This window comes from Alexandromys fortis, unplaced genomic scaffold (genome assembly GCF_014885135.2).
Source record: "Alexandromys fortis isolate MF-2015 unplaced genomic scaffold, M_Fortis_MF-2015_v1.1 scaffold_18, whole genome shotgun sequence".
Taxonomy (NCBI): Eukaryota; Metazoa; Chordata; class Mammalia; order Rodentia; family Cricetidae; genus Alexandromys; species Alexandromys fortis.
Window position 1 is genome coordinate 17116991 of NW_026067897.1, and position 15371 is coordinate 17132361.

At 46.7% G+C, this 15371-nt stretch overlaps 1 protein-coding gene across 5 annotated transcripts in view; it reads right to left on the reverse strand.

The window, feature by feature from the left end:
- Positions 1-15371, reverse strand: part of Znf462 (zinc finger protein 462) — a 134104-nt gene that overhangs the window by 26470 nt on the left and 92263 nt on the right. For all 5 annotated transcript variants that reach the window (XM_050165899.1, XM_050165891.1, XM_050165908.1 and 2 more), the window contains exons 8-9: positions 5262-5529; positions 3793-3929 (exon numbers count right to left, since the gene is read on the reverse strand). In XM_050165899.1, the coding sequence (XP_050021856.1) occupies positions 3793-3929; positions 5262-5529 (405 nt within the window). The remainder of the gene's footprint in view (positions 1-3792; positions 3930-5261; positions 5530-15371) is intronic.

Below are 15371 nucleotides of genomic sequence, written 5' to 3' on the forward strand. Positions count from 1 at the left end.
CTCTTGTAGACAAGGCTGGTCCCAAACTCACAGAGATCCGCCTGCTTCTGTCTCCCGAGTGCTGGATTAAAAGCATACGCCACCACTGTCCAGCTTGGTTATCTTGAAGTTCTACACGAAGCACAGCCTTGTTGATAATTCTTGCCTCAATTACTAGTGTCACCTAGTTGGTAGCCATGTATCTCAATGTAGCCCACCTAAGTTTTCCCTATGAGATGCTGCCATGGGTTCGGTTTGAAAGGCACCTTTGTCCATGGTCCATCTCTTTCCCAAACACAAACAGGACTCATAGACACCCATCATTCACTGTCTCGGATATGCTCTGCATATGTTTATCTTGAGGAGGCCAAATTTGGGTTTCCTATACTGCACCATCCACAGACGGCCACACGGAATGCAGCAAGCAAACAATGAGCGTTTGCTGAATTTAGGAATCAGTAGGATGTTCCCTTTGCCATGGCCAGTACGCATTCTTGATTAGTTCCCATGCAGACTTCCATGGAATGGACTCCTCTCTCCTCCTCACTGACTTCAGTGCATCACTGTGCCCCCGCAAAGAGTGATGGCGACTCTCTTTGTCAGTAGCAGGTCTGTCTCAGGGCCAGTTCTGAAGTTGTTTTTCTTGCCTTTCATCCCAAGGTTTTTAATTAACTGAGGTCTCAGAAACATCTCATGCTCTGAACCCTAGAGACTAAAGATGTTTATCCATCCAGAGCAGGCAGTGCACAGGTGCAGAAGCCTCATCTTATTACTCTGGGATCAGCCCCAGGGTTGATCGGCAAGGCAGACATCTGACTGCACCGCTGAGATGCCAAGACCTCTCTGATCTGCCTTCAAGTGGAGATGGACACCCGAGCCGGAAGTCAGCAGGTACAGCCCTCGGCCACCTGTGGATTGGAGTCCTCCTCTTTGACATCCATCCCCTACAAAGAGTTTTGTCCCAGGCCAGCTTTCAGCACCTCTAGAACACTGAACAGGTGACATCAGCTTCCCAAGGGGGAGAGAGGGATACCTGGGATTCATAGCAAGAGCTATGGGTCAGACGCACCTGGGTTCCAATCCTAGCTTGTTATCCAAGAGCCCTTGGGCTGTAGGGAAGTTTTTCTGAAGCTGTGTCATATCAACCATGCTGGGTTTGGCAAGCTAGCGAGCTAACTAGAAAACATTTAGCATAGTGCCCATGACTGAGTGAAGGCTCACTAATGGCAGCCACACTACTGATCCCTAGCTGCACATATTGGGACCATATTTCTACCCTGGTGAGGACAATATTCACATATCCAGAAAACTCTCTCCCTAAGCAAACAGAAGAGGTGATGTCACCAATGATGGGGAATGGCAAGAGACACAAGAACAAAAGATTGGGACTGATTCTCTGCCTGCTGGAGGAGCGACTCTGGCTAAGTTACTTTAGCTCTCTACAGCCCTATGGAATAGATTGATATGCCCGAAAACCAAAACTTTGCCAGCACCAATGTGATTGGATATTCACTTGACATTCCACGTAAACATTCCAAAATCTGAAGCCCTCAGAACTCTGAAACACTTCTGGTCTCTGGCATTGCATATTCTGGGACATGCAACATGCAGTGTATGTCACGAAGGGCCCAACACACAATGTTGTGTATCCCTGCCTGCTCACTGCAGATTCCTCCCAGACTTCAGGGTCTAGATTGTAGGAAATCGCTTAATAAACACCCCAAAGCCAGCTGCTTCTGCTTCTTTCCCTATCTTGGTAGGCAAAGATGTCAAGGACAAATCTGCAGGCACGGTTAATGAAAGACAGGGATCTTGGGCACACAACTCTCCAAACTGTTGCTGAGACCATTCCCATTGTCAATTGCACTTTCTGCTGGCCTCATTTCCGTTCACATTTGCCTTCGCTTCTTCATTTGTTTTTAATGCAACAGCTCTGCAGGAATGACTCTGAGCTACTTTAAATCCATTGTGAGATGAAGCAGAGCTCCGAGAAAGACACCGAATTAAAAAAGCAGAAAGGAGACAGACAAGCAAAAACCCCATAGTCTTCCTCAGCTTTCAGCTTCATAGTGACAAAACAGGAGGCCACGTGTTGGCTGCTGTTGCCTATAGTGCTGTGCTGATGATGGGGCAACAGGATGCTGGGAGCTCTCTGTCAAGTGCTCCTGGCCTCCATGAAGAAAGACTCACCCAGCCTCTCTCTTCCTTAAATCAGCTAAGACAAAAAAAGTCATTGAGCTTGTCAGCCATCAAAGCTCTGATCCCGCTGGGCAGAAATATGGGAAGTGACAGGAGCCAGTGAGGATTCACGGCAGTCAGCAAGGACTCACTGATGATGTTCTCTGGGCACCGGCTCCACTGATGGCCTCCACCCAAGCTGGGATGGGGCACACAGCTACAGGAACACATGGGCTAGGGGACCAGAAGCCAGGTGACTGAGGCAAAATACCAGGCAAGAAGCCGAGAGCCAAGAATCCCTGACTAAATACTACTGCGCCGCATTTGCCTGGCTCACAGGTGGTTGGCCCAGCCAGGTACCACCTCTCATCTAAGTAGATTGCCGTGGAAAGAAGAAACAGACAGAGCACTGCAGATGTTGCGTTGTCTGTGAAATTTGGGATGATATAGGCATATCACAGGCATGCTGTCCAAAGGTTCTGGGGAAAGGTACTTTGTAAATGTCTCTACCCTTGCATCTAAGGGACACCTGGGCAGGAAAGTAGAGGAGGCCATTGCATCTGAGGGACATCGAGGCAGGAAAGCAGATGACATATTCTCCTTTGGCCAAGTGTGGCAAACACTGGAAAACTTTCGAAGGGTAGAGGCAAAAGAAAGATGATGAGAAAGAGGAGGGAGACAGGAAGGGGGAGGAAGAAAGGGATGGGAAGGGATGCAAGGATGAGAGACTGCAAGATAAACGAGACTGGCCGTGGGTACTCATTTCTCCACCTATCCGCAAGAGGATCTTATGGTCAAAATGTGCCATCAGCATGTTTTCTTCCAATACAAAAGACTCCCATGGCTAGAGATGTTTTAATTGGCCAAAGTGAACTTAAAAAAAAAAAAAGCCCAAGAGGGCTAGTCCATGTCTGTCTATAATTCTAGCAACCCCAGGAAGTAACTGAGCCAGGGGGATTTCAAGTTTGAAGCCAACTTGGGCTACATTGAGAGATCCTGTTTCAGAAACGAAAACAAAATAAAAGGAAACAACCCAAGTGTTCTCCTATGGGTCCCTGCTGATCAGCGGGAATGCACATCCAACGACCCCTCCACTGTGCATCTACTATGGAACGGAACCCCACCAGGAACCCCACCAGCTAGCGTCTCACAGAATGATCCCATCTTACAGAGAAGCTGTACAGAGGAGGATCCAAACCAGAACGATATAGCGCTCAGTCCATGGGTTCTCTGCCCAGCAGTCTGCTCTGCAACTCTTTCTCCCTGTCCATTTCAAACCAAACTCCACTTGGTGCCTGGGAAAGAATCATTTCCGTCTTTGCCTTCCTTCCCCGGGCTCACTGTCCAGAAAGCTAGAATACCTTGGTGGCAAGGCATTCAGAATGGGAAATTCCTGATGTCCACAACCCGATGGAAGGGTTCCTGAAATCCCCTATCCCATGCCTCCCCCAGGAAGGAATTCTACTGATGTGTCTTATCCACTGAATATTGGCGGTTGTCACTGTGACTCTAGCCTGGAGGAGCAAAGCCCAGGGAAGAGGGCAATGCCGCAGTGGTCCACAGGCAGCATCCTCAAAATGCTGCAGCGCCACCTCCCAGCAGGACCCAAGACACCCGAGCCAGTCTGAAGGTTACCTCGGTGCAGCACGATGTGGTCGATCATGTTGCGTTTGTATTTGGTGTGATAGAGGCAGAGAGGGCAGCGGAGATCTTTGGGGCCTTCCTCCGGGACTGCAGAATGCCCAGCTTCCACGTGCATAGTAAAAGCAGATCTAAGAGAGAAGGGACAGAGACCATGACTGTCGAGGATGTGTCTCCTGCTGGCACACCTCTTGCAGGTGTCCACAGTGGCGCCCCTGCTTGAGAAGCCTAAACGGAAGCTGTTGTGTTTGTTGACCACAGCTTCCTTGGGCCAGGTAACCCATCAATGGACATAGAGGTACAGGGGCAACTACTCAGCTACTTGGCTGGAATTGAGGTTTTGTTGAGAAAGACATAAACACCCTAAATATTTTATTACTGAAAACTAGAAGTTGCCTATGGAGCCAGCTCTGGCAAGCATGTCTGTAAATGCCAGCTACTCAAAGAGCTGAGGTTGGAGAATCACAAGTTCAAGGCTCAGGTGGATTAAATAATGATTTCAAGGTCAGCCTAGATAACTAAGTGAGAACTTAGAGCGCCCAGCACCACACAGAGACACAGAAATTACGTATTAAATAATACAAAAACAAGAGGACCAACTCTGCCTCACGCAAGTATAGGAAGGGCTGTTTTAAATCTTGGCTGACTCCTAACCTGCCTTCGCGAGTCTTGGCACTGTCGCCTAGAAAGCGTGAGAACAGGTTGTTCAGCGACTGCGACCAGGCTCCCTCAGCTTGGAAGTGCAACAGCTTAAACGTGGAGGGGCCCTGATGCCTCTGCCTCCCCTTGTCTCACTCACATCCTTAAACTTGACAACCCTTGAATGTCTCATAGCAAACATGTGGTGGGCAGGAGAGACTGCTCAGTGGGTAGAGACACTTGCTGTGGAGTCTGATGGTCTGAGGAGTCCCATGATGGGAGGAAAGAACTGACCCCCACACGGGTGGGACCTCTCGTGACCTCCATAATGGCATGTGTGTGTGCAAACCGATAAAATGGATAAGTAAAAGGCATAAGTTCCTTCTGTTTTCCTTTGGCAACCTTCCTCTAATGAGTTCTTTCTCATGCTTCCTTAATAATATACATTTGTAAAAAAAAGAGACCTACTGTTTAACACACACACACACACACACACACACACACACACACACACACACACGGATGCTCTCTGAAAGAAAAACATGTACTGGACCAGGGCAGACCTTTGATCCAACCCCACATTGTTTAGAAGCCCATACGCTCTGATCATTTGTCTTTATGCGACCCTTGACTCCCTGCCACAGGTCCCAAGTAGTCTTTCTGAAACTAGCTTCCTTCTGGAGAGACAGAACCCAACCTTCCTTTCACACCCTGACAGAACCTTCCTGGAGCTGCAGGCAAAGAGATGTAAGGGAAGAGTGTGGTGAGGGCCGGAGCAGGGGCAGCCACTGTAGTGTTCCACAACTGCCCTTCCCGACACTTACTTAAAGCCTGTATAAAAGGAGCAGTCTTTGCACTTGAAAAGCTTCTTCCCTCCGTGTTTGTCCCGGTAATGGCGCCTGATGCTCTGGATGTAGCCCGAGGAGAATTCACAGAATTCGCAGTGAAGAACAGCTTCTGCCTTCTGCTCCGTGCCAGCGGCAGTCCCAGAAGAAGGCACGGGGCTAACACGGCTGTTGTTTCTTGCCAGGGCAGCCGACTGGTAGTGATTCAACTGTTGCTGAACATCGGGGGGCTCCGAGTAAGAGGAGTCTGTGGAGAGACAGGGACAGTGACCTGGACCACCGAGGACGCAGCGTGGGGTGGTGCTTGCTTCAAAGCCCCTCACCTCAGGGTCTCCCCTACTAGATTTATTAAGACATAATCAACAAAACAGAACACATCTATTGGGGCTGGGGAGCTGACACGTGCTGGGGATTGGCAGCGTGTTTGCAATATAAGATTGAATTTCACACTGGCACCTTCACACAGTAGAGCAGACCTGGGGGAGTGGGATGGGAAGGTACCAAGGAGCTACAGACCGACTAACTAGCCTAGTCACATCGTGCCTCAAAAATCAAGGTGGACAGCAATCAAGGAAGACGAGAGATGATGACCACTATCCTGTTGTAATGTGTCCGCGCACGCGTGTGCACACTCACGTGTACACTCACACACAGACCTCACACCACGAAACTGTTACCACAGTGAAGTTCATCAGCTCATCCCCTTCCTCCCGTGGCTAGCTAGCACTCTCTGGTGTGAGGTGGGCACATTTAAGACCTTAGGATCCAAGAGCATCTTCCATTATTAACCTGCTGCACACAGGACCCCCTCCCTCCTTCCACCTGAAGGCTGTCTCTGCTGGCCAGCATCACCTAGTCAGTCGTGAGTAGTTTTTAAGGGCAAGTGACACCTCTCGTCTTCATTGTCACTCACCACCCCAGAGCTGGGAAGCACACGCAGAGTTGACAGAAAAGGACAATACCTCTTTGCGCCTGACTTTGAGGGCTCGTGGCCTCGTGTTTGGTTTCAAAGCAAAATTCCGAGATTCAAAGTTTCAAGGTGAAGGAAGATAGGAGGCTTAGTTTATTTTCTAAGGAAACTGGAGTGTGACAACAGGCTACCACAGGACATCCATCCTCACAGGGGGAATAAACGAACCAGCCAGTGCACACAGGGACTCAATGGCACACCAGCCCTCCCCGCCCCAGCCCAGATTTCCACACCAGCCGCATTATTATCATTATTTCAAAAGCCAGTCTGTAGCAGGAGTGCTCAGGCACATGGCACGCCGACAAATACGAAAATGTTTTCTGCCTTTGGAGTCAAGAGATTTAAAATTTAAAATCTAAAAATCAGATAGTGTTCTCCTGGAAGAGCCGTTTAAAGCTTAGTCAGCATTAAGATGGAGATTTATTCACAAATCCCATTAAAATGAAATTCCAAACAAGTCTCTCTGAAAGGTATTTTTAAGTTTGCAGCTCTGAGGGAGGAGGATGGAAATGGAGAGCAAGAACCTTAACCCCAGGAGCGCGAGCGGCAAGTCCTGGCGAAATGGGATGGGAAGGCTAGGGGGAGCACCTTTTCCCAGCACACTCCTGGGGAGTCGGTGATCCCAGTTCAACAATGCTGTGTACACAGCCTGCGGCTGCCTATGAAGACTAAGGAGGCAGCCTGTGGAACCACCCTGAAGAAAGGAATGAAAACAAAGGGTCTCTCTTTTCTTCATAAGCAAAGAGGGGACAGAAGTTACACAAGCCTCCCCATCTGATGGATGCCTCATTTTCCAAGGTACAGTTCCCCCAGATGGGATACGGACTAATCTTGTAAAAATTAATACTTGATCACACCAAGATCAACCATCATTTCATTGGTCTCTTGGCCAACAGTGTGGGAGCTGCCTTCCTGACTGCAGGGTGGTGCATTCCTGCCCCACCCACCTCTGCCATAAAACACTAAGATACCTTTCACTTCTTGTTGCTCTGTCTGTCCCCCAGGGCATGTTCCTTAAGATAGAGGACCTCTTTTATAAACAAGCCTGCCAGGAGCCAAAAAACAAAACAAAAGGAAAAGTAACTCAGTCTACAGAGCCTCCGGGTGTTCACCTACAGGTGTGTGTGCGGGAGACAAAGGAAGACAGGAAAGGCACAGCCCGTGGTGCAGTCTCAGTTCCTTATCTCCACTCCTTTATTCCTCTACCTTCTGCTGATGAACCCACTCAGGACCACAGGAATGGACTGCCAACTTCTCCTTTCCTTCAACAGCAGGCTTATTTACCATTTCTCAGATGTGTCTCTGTTTAAGCCCCAAGACCCCGTTACACCACCCACTCAGAGATGTTCCCAACACTCCACTCTGCCGTGAACGCTTTCCCAGTAAGGGCTGAGCACAGCCAGCCAGTGTCCCCAGAACTCCCAACCCTCTTGACAGAGAGGCTGTCCTCTAGACACTCAGCTCGGCAGCATGGCTTTTCTGAAAGCAACAGGCCAAAACCACATCTTGCTGGAGGAGATCTGTGCCCCAACCACAGATCCACCCAGAGAACAATCCCATGTCCTACGGAAAGGTCTGTTTCTTACTAAATGGTTGAAGAGTCCTCAAGAAATGGCACACATCTAGGGAGTCTCACAGGTTCGTTTTAATGCCGAGCACATCTCAGACACCAGGTACCTGACAGCTGAAATCCCTTCCCCGCAAAGCTATAAAGAAATAAATGGCTCCTGGCCAGGCATTAAGCCAGGCTAACCCCTTTCCTCAACCAGACTCACCCACCTTGCCCTTAGGCTGACCCCTCTAGATGGGAGCTTCCTTCTAGTGAACACACTCTGTTATTGTTGTTTCTAGACTCGATTGTACATTATCCCATCTCTCATAAAACAAAAGCAAAAGAGCAACAGCAAAACCACTCAAACTCTAAAATGTAAATTTATATAGCATCTGAAAAATGGAAGCAATCTCAGCGGAACATTTCAACAAACGAACGAGACTCAACAATTCCAAAGAAACAACGGCCGCCATCCATGCTCTCAACGCCTTTTCTCCTGGTTCAAATTAGGACAGGTAAACAAACTCTCTCACACATACGAGCAAATCCCAGCAGCTATGACACATCTGTAACAGATCCCAGGGCTGTGGCAACCCATTTTGTGGGACCTGTCAGAGCTTGGCTTTCTCCCAGGTGCCTTTGTTTGTAAATAAAGTAACACTCTGAGCACTGATGTCAAATGCATTCGTTTGTATGACTCCTCTGATCTTAAAAAGGCCAGCTTGCTATGCAATAGAAGATACCAGTTTGTTCACGAATTGCAGGCCTGAGTCCCAGAGGAGGCTTGCATGGGGAGGCAGCGACGGGCAGACCTAGAGTTCAAGGCTAGCCTGGTCTACATAATAAGTTCCAGGTTAGCCAAGGCTAAGTAGTGAGAGTCTGTCTTAAAACAATAATGAGATGTTGGACCAACTGTTCTCACACAATTATAAAAATTCTCATGCTGAGACAGAGCTGGAATGGTACACACAGACAAATGAAGGGCTAGCACTTGGGAGGAGGCAGGACTCTAAGACAGCCAGAAAATTTAAAGCAGAAAGAGACTGCATTCCCAAGGCTCCTTCCCAGGCCTCTCTGGTTTACTGTGTTCCTTAGAGGACTACTTGGATCTTTCTTGCTAATTCTAGACCCCCTGGAGTGTAAGCCAGAGCTAGGTGTCAATCCTCTCGCTTTTAGCTTTTCTTCCTTCTCCGAACATTAGCCATTGCAGAAACAACCACAAGAAAGTGGCCTTCACAAGGCCAAAGGCAGAAAGGTGAACGTTGTAAGAACTGTGTGCCTGGAAGAAGGAGCCTTTTGATGGATCCAGAGTGCTAAACACACATTTGTTAGAGCTGTCTTGGGGCCAGGGTACGTTGCTGGCTCTGGGAACTCAAGGCCAAAGAAGTCACGAAGGGTATCTTCAGATCTGTGACCATTACTAAGTGGCTGCAGCTCCCTCAAGAAATAGCTCAGGGGAACGCGCTGCTGGTTGGCTGTTAGGGGGAAACACAGAGCTTCTTCTTCACATCTCCAAAGCTCATCCCACCCTCTGAAGCAATAAAAGAGGCACAAAAAACAAGTGCACAGCCTCAGAAAGCTGCTCTGCTGGAAGACTGAAGACAGGAAGGCAGGAATCAGCAGCTCACGAAAGGATGCTCTTGCGTGCTGAAGTGATACAGATCGGTGCCATTCTGGAGGTCAAGGCTTAATGTTCTGCAGCTCCAAAAAGAAGCAGTGAGAGACAGACAAGGGTAGCCAGCCACCGCGTTCAATTGTACGGGAGCTAAGTTTCTATGTAGACTCGGGAGACAGCCTCGATGGTTAGTGGGAATCAAATACCAGGAAAAAGAAAGACAAAAGAATTTAAGGTAAGTCCATTTCTGAGGTGGACAAAAGGCAAAGGATTATTCATCCGCAAATGTGTACTGGCCGCTGAGTAAATAGGACACCTGTTCCGGGACCGTGAGACTTGATCCCTGTCTTCAAGCAACTCATTGTCTCAGGAAGACATATAAGTGACTGGTTACGATACAATGCAAACAACTGGACATTTTACAGAGACATCTGCAAAGACGGGGAGAGGAAGAGGGACAGTCAGCATCATTTAGTGATTGATTGTGAGAGTGCAGGAGACGGAGCAGGGCTGTCAAAGAGAATCCTGAGTATCCATTAATAAATATGTCTGGTATTAATTACTGCATTAATTAACGAGATCAACATCAGACCTGCAGATACTGAATGTTTCATGACCCCAGCTGTACTTGTACTTTACAGCATTCAATGGGAGATGAGTAAAGAGAGATTTAAACAACTACATTCTTACAATGGAAAAGTAAAGATGACAGGCTTGAGCGATGGCCTGGTGGCAAAGAGCATGATCTGCTATAGCAGAAGACCCAAGCTGGTTCTCTGTACCCCCATCTGGTGGCTCACAAACTCCTATACACCGAGCTCCAGGAGATCGGACACTCTCTTCTGTCTTCCTCGGTTACACACACACACACACACACACACACACACACACACACACACGTGTACACACACACACACACACACAGGGTATAATTAAAAATAAAAACAAGGGACTTGAGAAATGGTTCAGCAGTCAAGAGCTCTTGCTGTTCTTGAAGAACCAGGACCCAAATTGGTAGGTAGTAGGTAGCTACAACCTCCTATAACTCAAGCTCCAAGAGATCTGCCTCCCTTTTCTGACCTCAATGGGCACTCAAACACATATATACATATAGATGGATGAAGACACAGACATGCACAAGCAAAATGAAATATTAAAATCGAGTCCTTTTAAAAATGAAGATGAGAACAGGAGAGTGGATATAAATAGAACAACACAAACAGAAAGAAAGTGGTATAGGTTATGGAAGCAAAACTTTAAAATCTCAAAGTTCAACCATAGTACAAAAACATCAAAACCAAGGCATGCTGATGTACCCTTGTAATCCCGTCGTCACTCAGGAGGCAGAACCACGAGGGTCACTACAGGTTCAAGACTACATGCTGTCTACATGCTGAGTTCCAGGCCAGCCAGGCTCATGTAGCAAGACCTCATTCTAAACAATCAAAAGGAAGGTTTAATAATAATACATGGATCATCATTTTCTTCAGAAAAGCAGATGATGCACCAGCTAAAGGTAGGTTAATTTAAACGCATGTAGAGATCACCAAAAGAGGATGGGGATTAACGGGTTAAGTGGAGATGAACAGGAAAGGGGTCCACTACCTCCAGCCAAGAAATGATAGAAGGAGAAGAGCTAGAGGCACACTGAGCTTCTGGCATGGCATACAGTTTGGATGATAGAACCATTTAGAAACTTTGACAAAAGACAAAAGCAGTTAGAGATTTATGTGTATGTCAACAATATCCCAGGAATCCGGAGAGAGCAGAGAATTCTGTTGCACCAGGAAATGCAATGCCCTTTGGGGATGATAATGCCAGTCATTCATCTGCAGCTGAGGAAGGGGCTCAGGGGATGCCTCAAAACCACTCAGTATGCTACAAACCAGCTCCCTCAAATCCTTCTTCTTGCATTTTGAATGTCAATGCTCGGTTCCTGTATTCATTCACATTAGAGGTGTAATCCGTGCTAGGCAAAGGCCTCATGACACCCCACCACCCTCATCTCATCTCGGCTCCTGTTCTCCATCCCGTGCCTTTACACCCATTGATCTCTTGGGTCTTCACAGTCCACAATTACAACTCAGCATCATGTCTGCTCCTACTTCCTGAATGATTGTGGTACACAGATATATCTGATGTGCACACGGCTCTTCAGTCTGGCCCATCCCATGGTTCCAGCTGGTTTCTAATTCCTTGAACATGCCAAGGACGTTATTGATGCTGGTCCTTGGTCAGGTCAGATTATTCACTGTTCTCCTGCACTTCCTACCAAGCCTTTAACTGTTGAGGAGCTGTTCCCATCAAATCAAATGAACTTTTTGTTCTTCGAGTCTATACTCTGTCAATACGTAAACATCTGCAGTTCTCTCCACCACCTCATTATGCCTCATGCTACATTAAGTTGTCTTAGGCATTGTCAACATACTCGGCCAGACCAAGGCTGCAGACAAACAAAATAAAGTAAAATAAAATCCGTCTTATGGAGGCATTTTCTCAACTGAGATTTCCATCTCTCAGATAATCCAAGCTGGTATCAAGTTGACCAAAAATGAACTAGCACATATGCAAGACATAAAGATCTACCACACAGCAACATGCAGGGTAGTTAATATGATACTAAATATTGAAAATTTGGAAAATGTTTGCTAGGCTGAATTTGTGAAGAAAAATATTTATAAATATATAAGTAGACATGCACATATATGTTCCTGAGTGTGGTGGTTTGACTAGGAATGGCCCCCATCGGCTCATATATTTGAATGCTTAGTCATTAGGGAGTGTGCTTCTTGACAGGGATTAGGAGGCATGGCCTTTTAGAGTAAGTGTGTCACTAGAGCTGGGCTTTGGCATTTCAAATGACTCTCTCTGTCTTGCTGCCTATGAATCTTGATACAGAACCATCAGGTCCTTCTCTAGCACCACATCTGTCTATGTGCCGCCATGTTTCCCATCCTGCTGATGGCGTATCATGTTCAAACGCCTATGTGCCACCACGACATCTCATGTTCGTCTGTCTACGTGCTGCTACACTTCCCATCATGCTAATGGCATATCATGTTCATGTGTCTATGTATCACCATGTTTTTCATCATGTTGGTGAAATACCATGTTCATGACGTCTCTTCATAGCAATGGAGCACTGGCTAAGATATTGAATATGTAGCATAGAGTTGTCAAGAAGACTCACGAACTTCAACAAATCTAAGTATATAAAAAGATTTCTTGCACTCTATATAAGTTCCGTTGTACCTCAATTCTACTCTTTCTCAAGATACCTGCTGTTCAAGAAAACTGGCACGCGGAATTATAATAAAAACTACAGGTGGTCAATATAACTTTCTAGTTACTTCTCCTGGGATGTTCTGTTTCAGTGGGCCATTGCGAAAGAAAACTGTGTACAAAACGAAGCTATCAGGCACATGCCATCCCAATTCTGGATAGTGTCTGTGGAGGACCTTAAATCTCTAGAGACAGTTACATTATTTTATTTCCTCCTTTTGATTATGTCTTGAGAATCTCCAGGCCAGGGACCCTGGCACCTTCCTGTCTTCTTTCATCGGTGGCGTTCTCTGGTCTGGGTGTGTAAGATTATGATACAATGGCCAGGGGAACAATGGATGCTGGATGACTATATATAGGAATTCTAGGCTTGGTTGTCATGGAAACAAACGGAAAAACAAACACCTAATCCTGAAAATAAGTCTGAGGCCAAACTTGAAGGAAACAGACTTTGAAAACTTCCTGTCGCTCTGATGAGTGAAAACAAAACTATGAAATATGATCAGGGGTTAGATGATGGGGGGGGGGATGTCACAAACAATACAGAATACCCTCATCTTCACAACCACAGAAGCAGCCAAACCACCGGCATTCTCTCTTTTTGAGTGTGACTTATTTGCCGTCACACTTCAGCTCTCTGAAAGGGTCTGTCAGAGGCTTAGCTCTGCAGGAGCTTCAGGTTGACCCTCTTTCTGGAATCTGGACCCATCTTGAGCTCAGTCAAATAAGACATCTCGTGTCCCCTTTCACCTATTCTTACTAAAACGTTCCTTTGGCTTTCTGTATTTTTACACCCAATGGCAGCAGCAACCACCAAGTCAAGGAGATAAATTCATGTTCCTCTTTTTGTCTACACGTAAGACAACCATCTGGGAGGCCTTTGCGATCTACTCATGAATCCACGGTTGCTGCTCATGTCCAGGCCCTCATGGTGTTCATTTCAAACATTCCTCACAGACCTCTATATTTCTACTGTTTTTCCCTCTTGAAGTCCTTTCTATTATAAGACACGAGTGTAATCATGACATCCGCCCCTTATAAGAAAAAGAAAACATCCTCACCTCAGATCTACAAGGTTCCTATATTGTATTTAACACGAGCCACAAAAACTTCTTCAAGATGAAATACAGAACTCAATCAAATGGAACTCAATTCAAATTTGCCATCACTAGGAAGATTCTCCTGGATACACGCTCACTCAATTCTCCTCTGGGTCTCCTCTGCAGTACTCATGACGCCCAATATGGAGATGAACTTATTTAGCCCACACTTTCTTCCTTCTTTTTGTTTTTTGTTTGTCTTTTGGTCTTGGTTTTGGGTTTTGGAGACAAGGTTTCTCTGTGTAGCCCTGGATGTCCTGTAATTCACTATGCAAACCAGGGAGCCTTGATCTCGGAGATCTGACTATCTCTGCCTCCCAGGTGCTGGGCTCTAATCCACACTTTCCAAGCCTACTACACACATGGGCATCAAGCTATCTACTACTTCCTAAGTTTTTGTAAGCTGACTTTTTTAGAACTTTGCTCAGGGCCTATATTAAAACAAGAGCCCAGTAAACCTGCTGTAAATACCCAGAGTTCAAACTGAAAACACAGGCCTGCAAAACCGAGACTTAAAAGCAAAATCCAATTGGCCAAATGCCACTCGCATTTTGGGTGCCAGTTTAATAGAGCCTTCCCACTGAAACACTGACCTACTTTCCCAGAGACAAGCTTAGATCTTAATTACAAGGACAATGGTTTCTATACACTGGAATTTGAATGGAAAGGCATTTCAGAGTCCACAGCCATTCTAAGAAGCCAAGGGCCCTCATTTCTGGCTGTACCTCTGAATCAGCTGTGAGACAGCGGGTGCAAGAACATCTGGAGACCATGCGCAGCATTCTCATCTCCCTTTGACGCAGCCTTTGGTAGACACAGATGTTTGCGAGATGCTCAGCTGTGTACGAGTCACACCCATTGAATACACCATGGCTGTAACACAGTCAACATCAAGGCCACTTATATAACAAGAGAGCACTTGGCCACCAATGGCAGAGTATTCCTGGGTTACCTTCAGGCGTTTCCCTCCACCAGGAACGTGCTCTCACTCCAGATAGGTAATGCGCACATTGCTCATCTTACATAAGACCTTATAGCGGCTCAGAAAAGCTGAGATGGCTTCATATTAGGCAGACAGTCAACGGGGAAACAGCAACCTAACCTGGGGCTCCTGTGTGGCCCAGTTTTTAAAAAGTGTCTTTTTTTCTTCCCCTCCAGCCACAAGCATTAAGATACATTCTTCACTAGATGGCATTCATAACTCAAAGCCTCTGTTCTTTAACGGGCTGGAAATTTGCAGGAAAGCAAATGAATGCAAGGGAAAGGGGCCTCTTCCTAAGACTTTTATTGTCCTTTCTCTAAGGAAACTCTGGGTGGCATCTGCCATTGTTAACTGAGAGGTTCTCACGATACCAAATGCATAACTCACCTGCGACTCTTTTGAATTGTGTGAAGAGGAAGGAATGTTTCCCACTGTTCATTTCCATCCTATAGACGGCTTTATCACACTGCGCTATCCTACAAAAAAGCTACCGAGCTCAAAGGTTCCTTTCTAGAAACGACTTGTCCTCCTCCACAGAGAGCGCCCAATAACCTCAGAAGGTACTAAGAGCTCACAGGCCCTATGGGT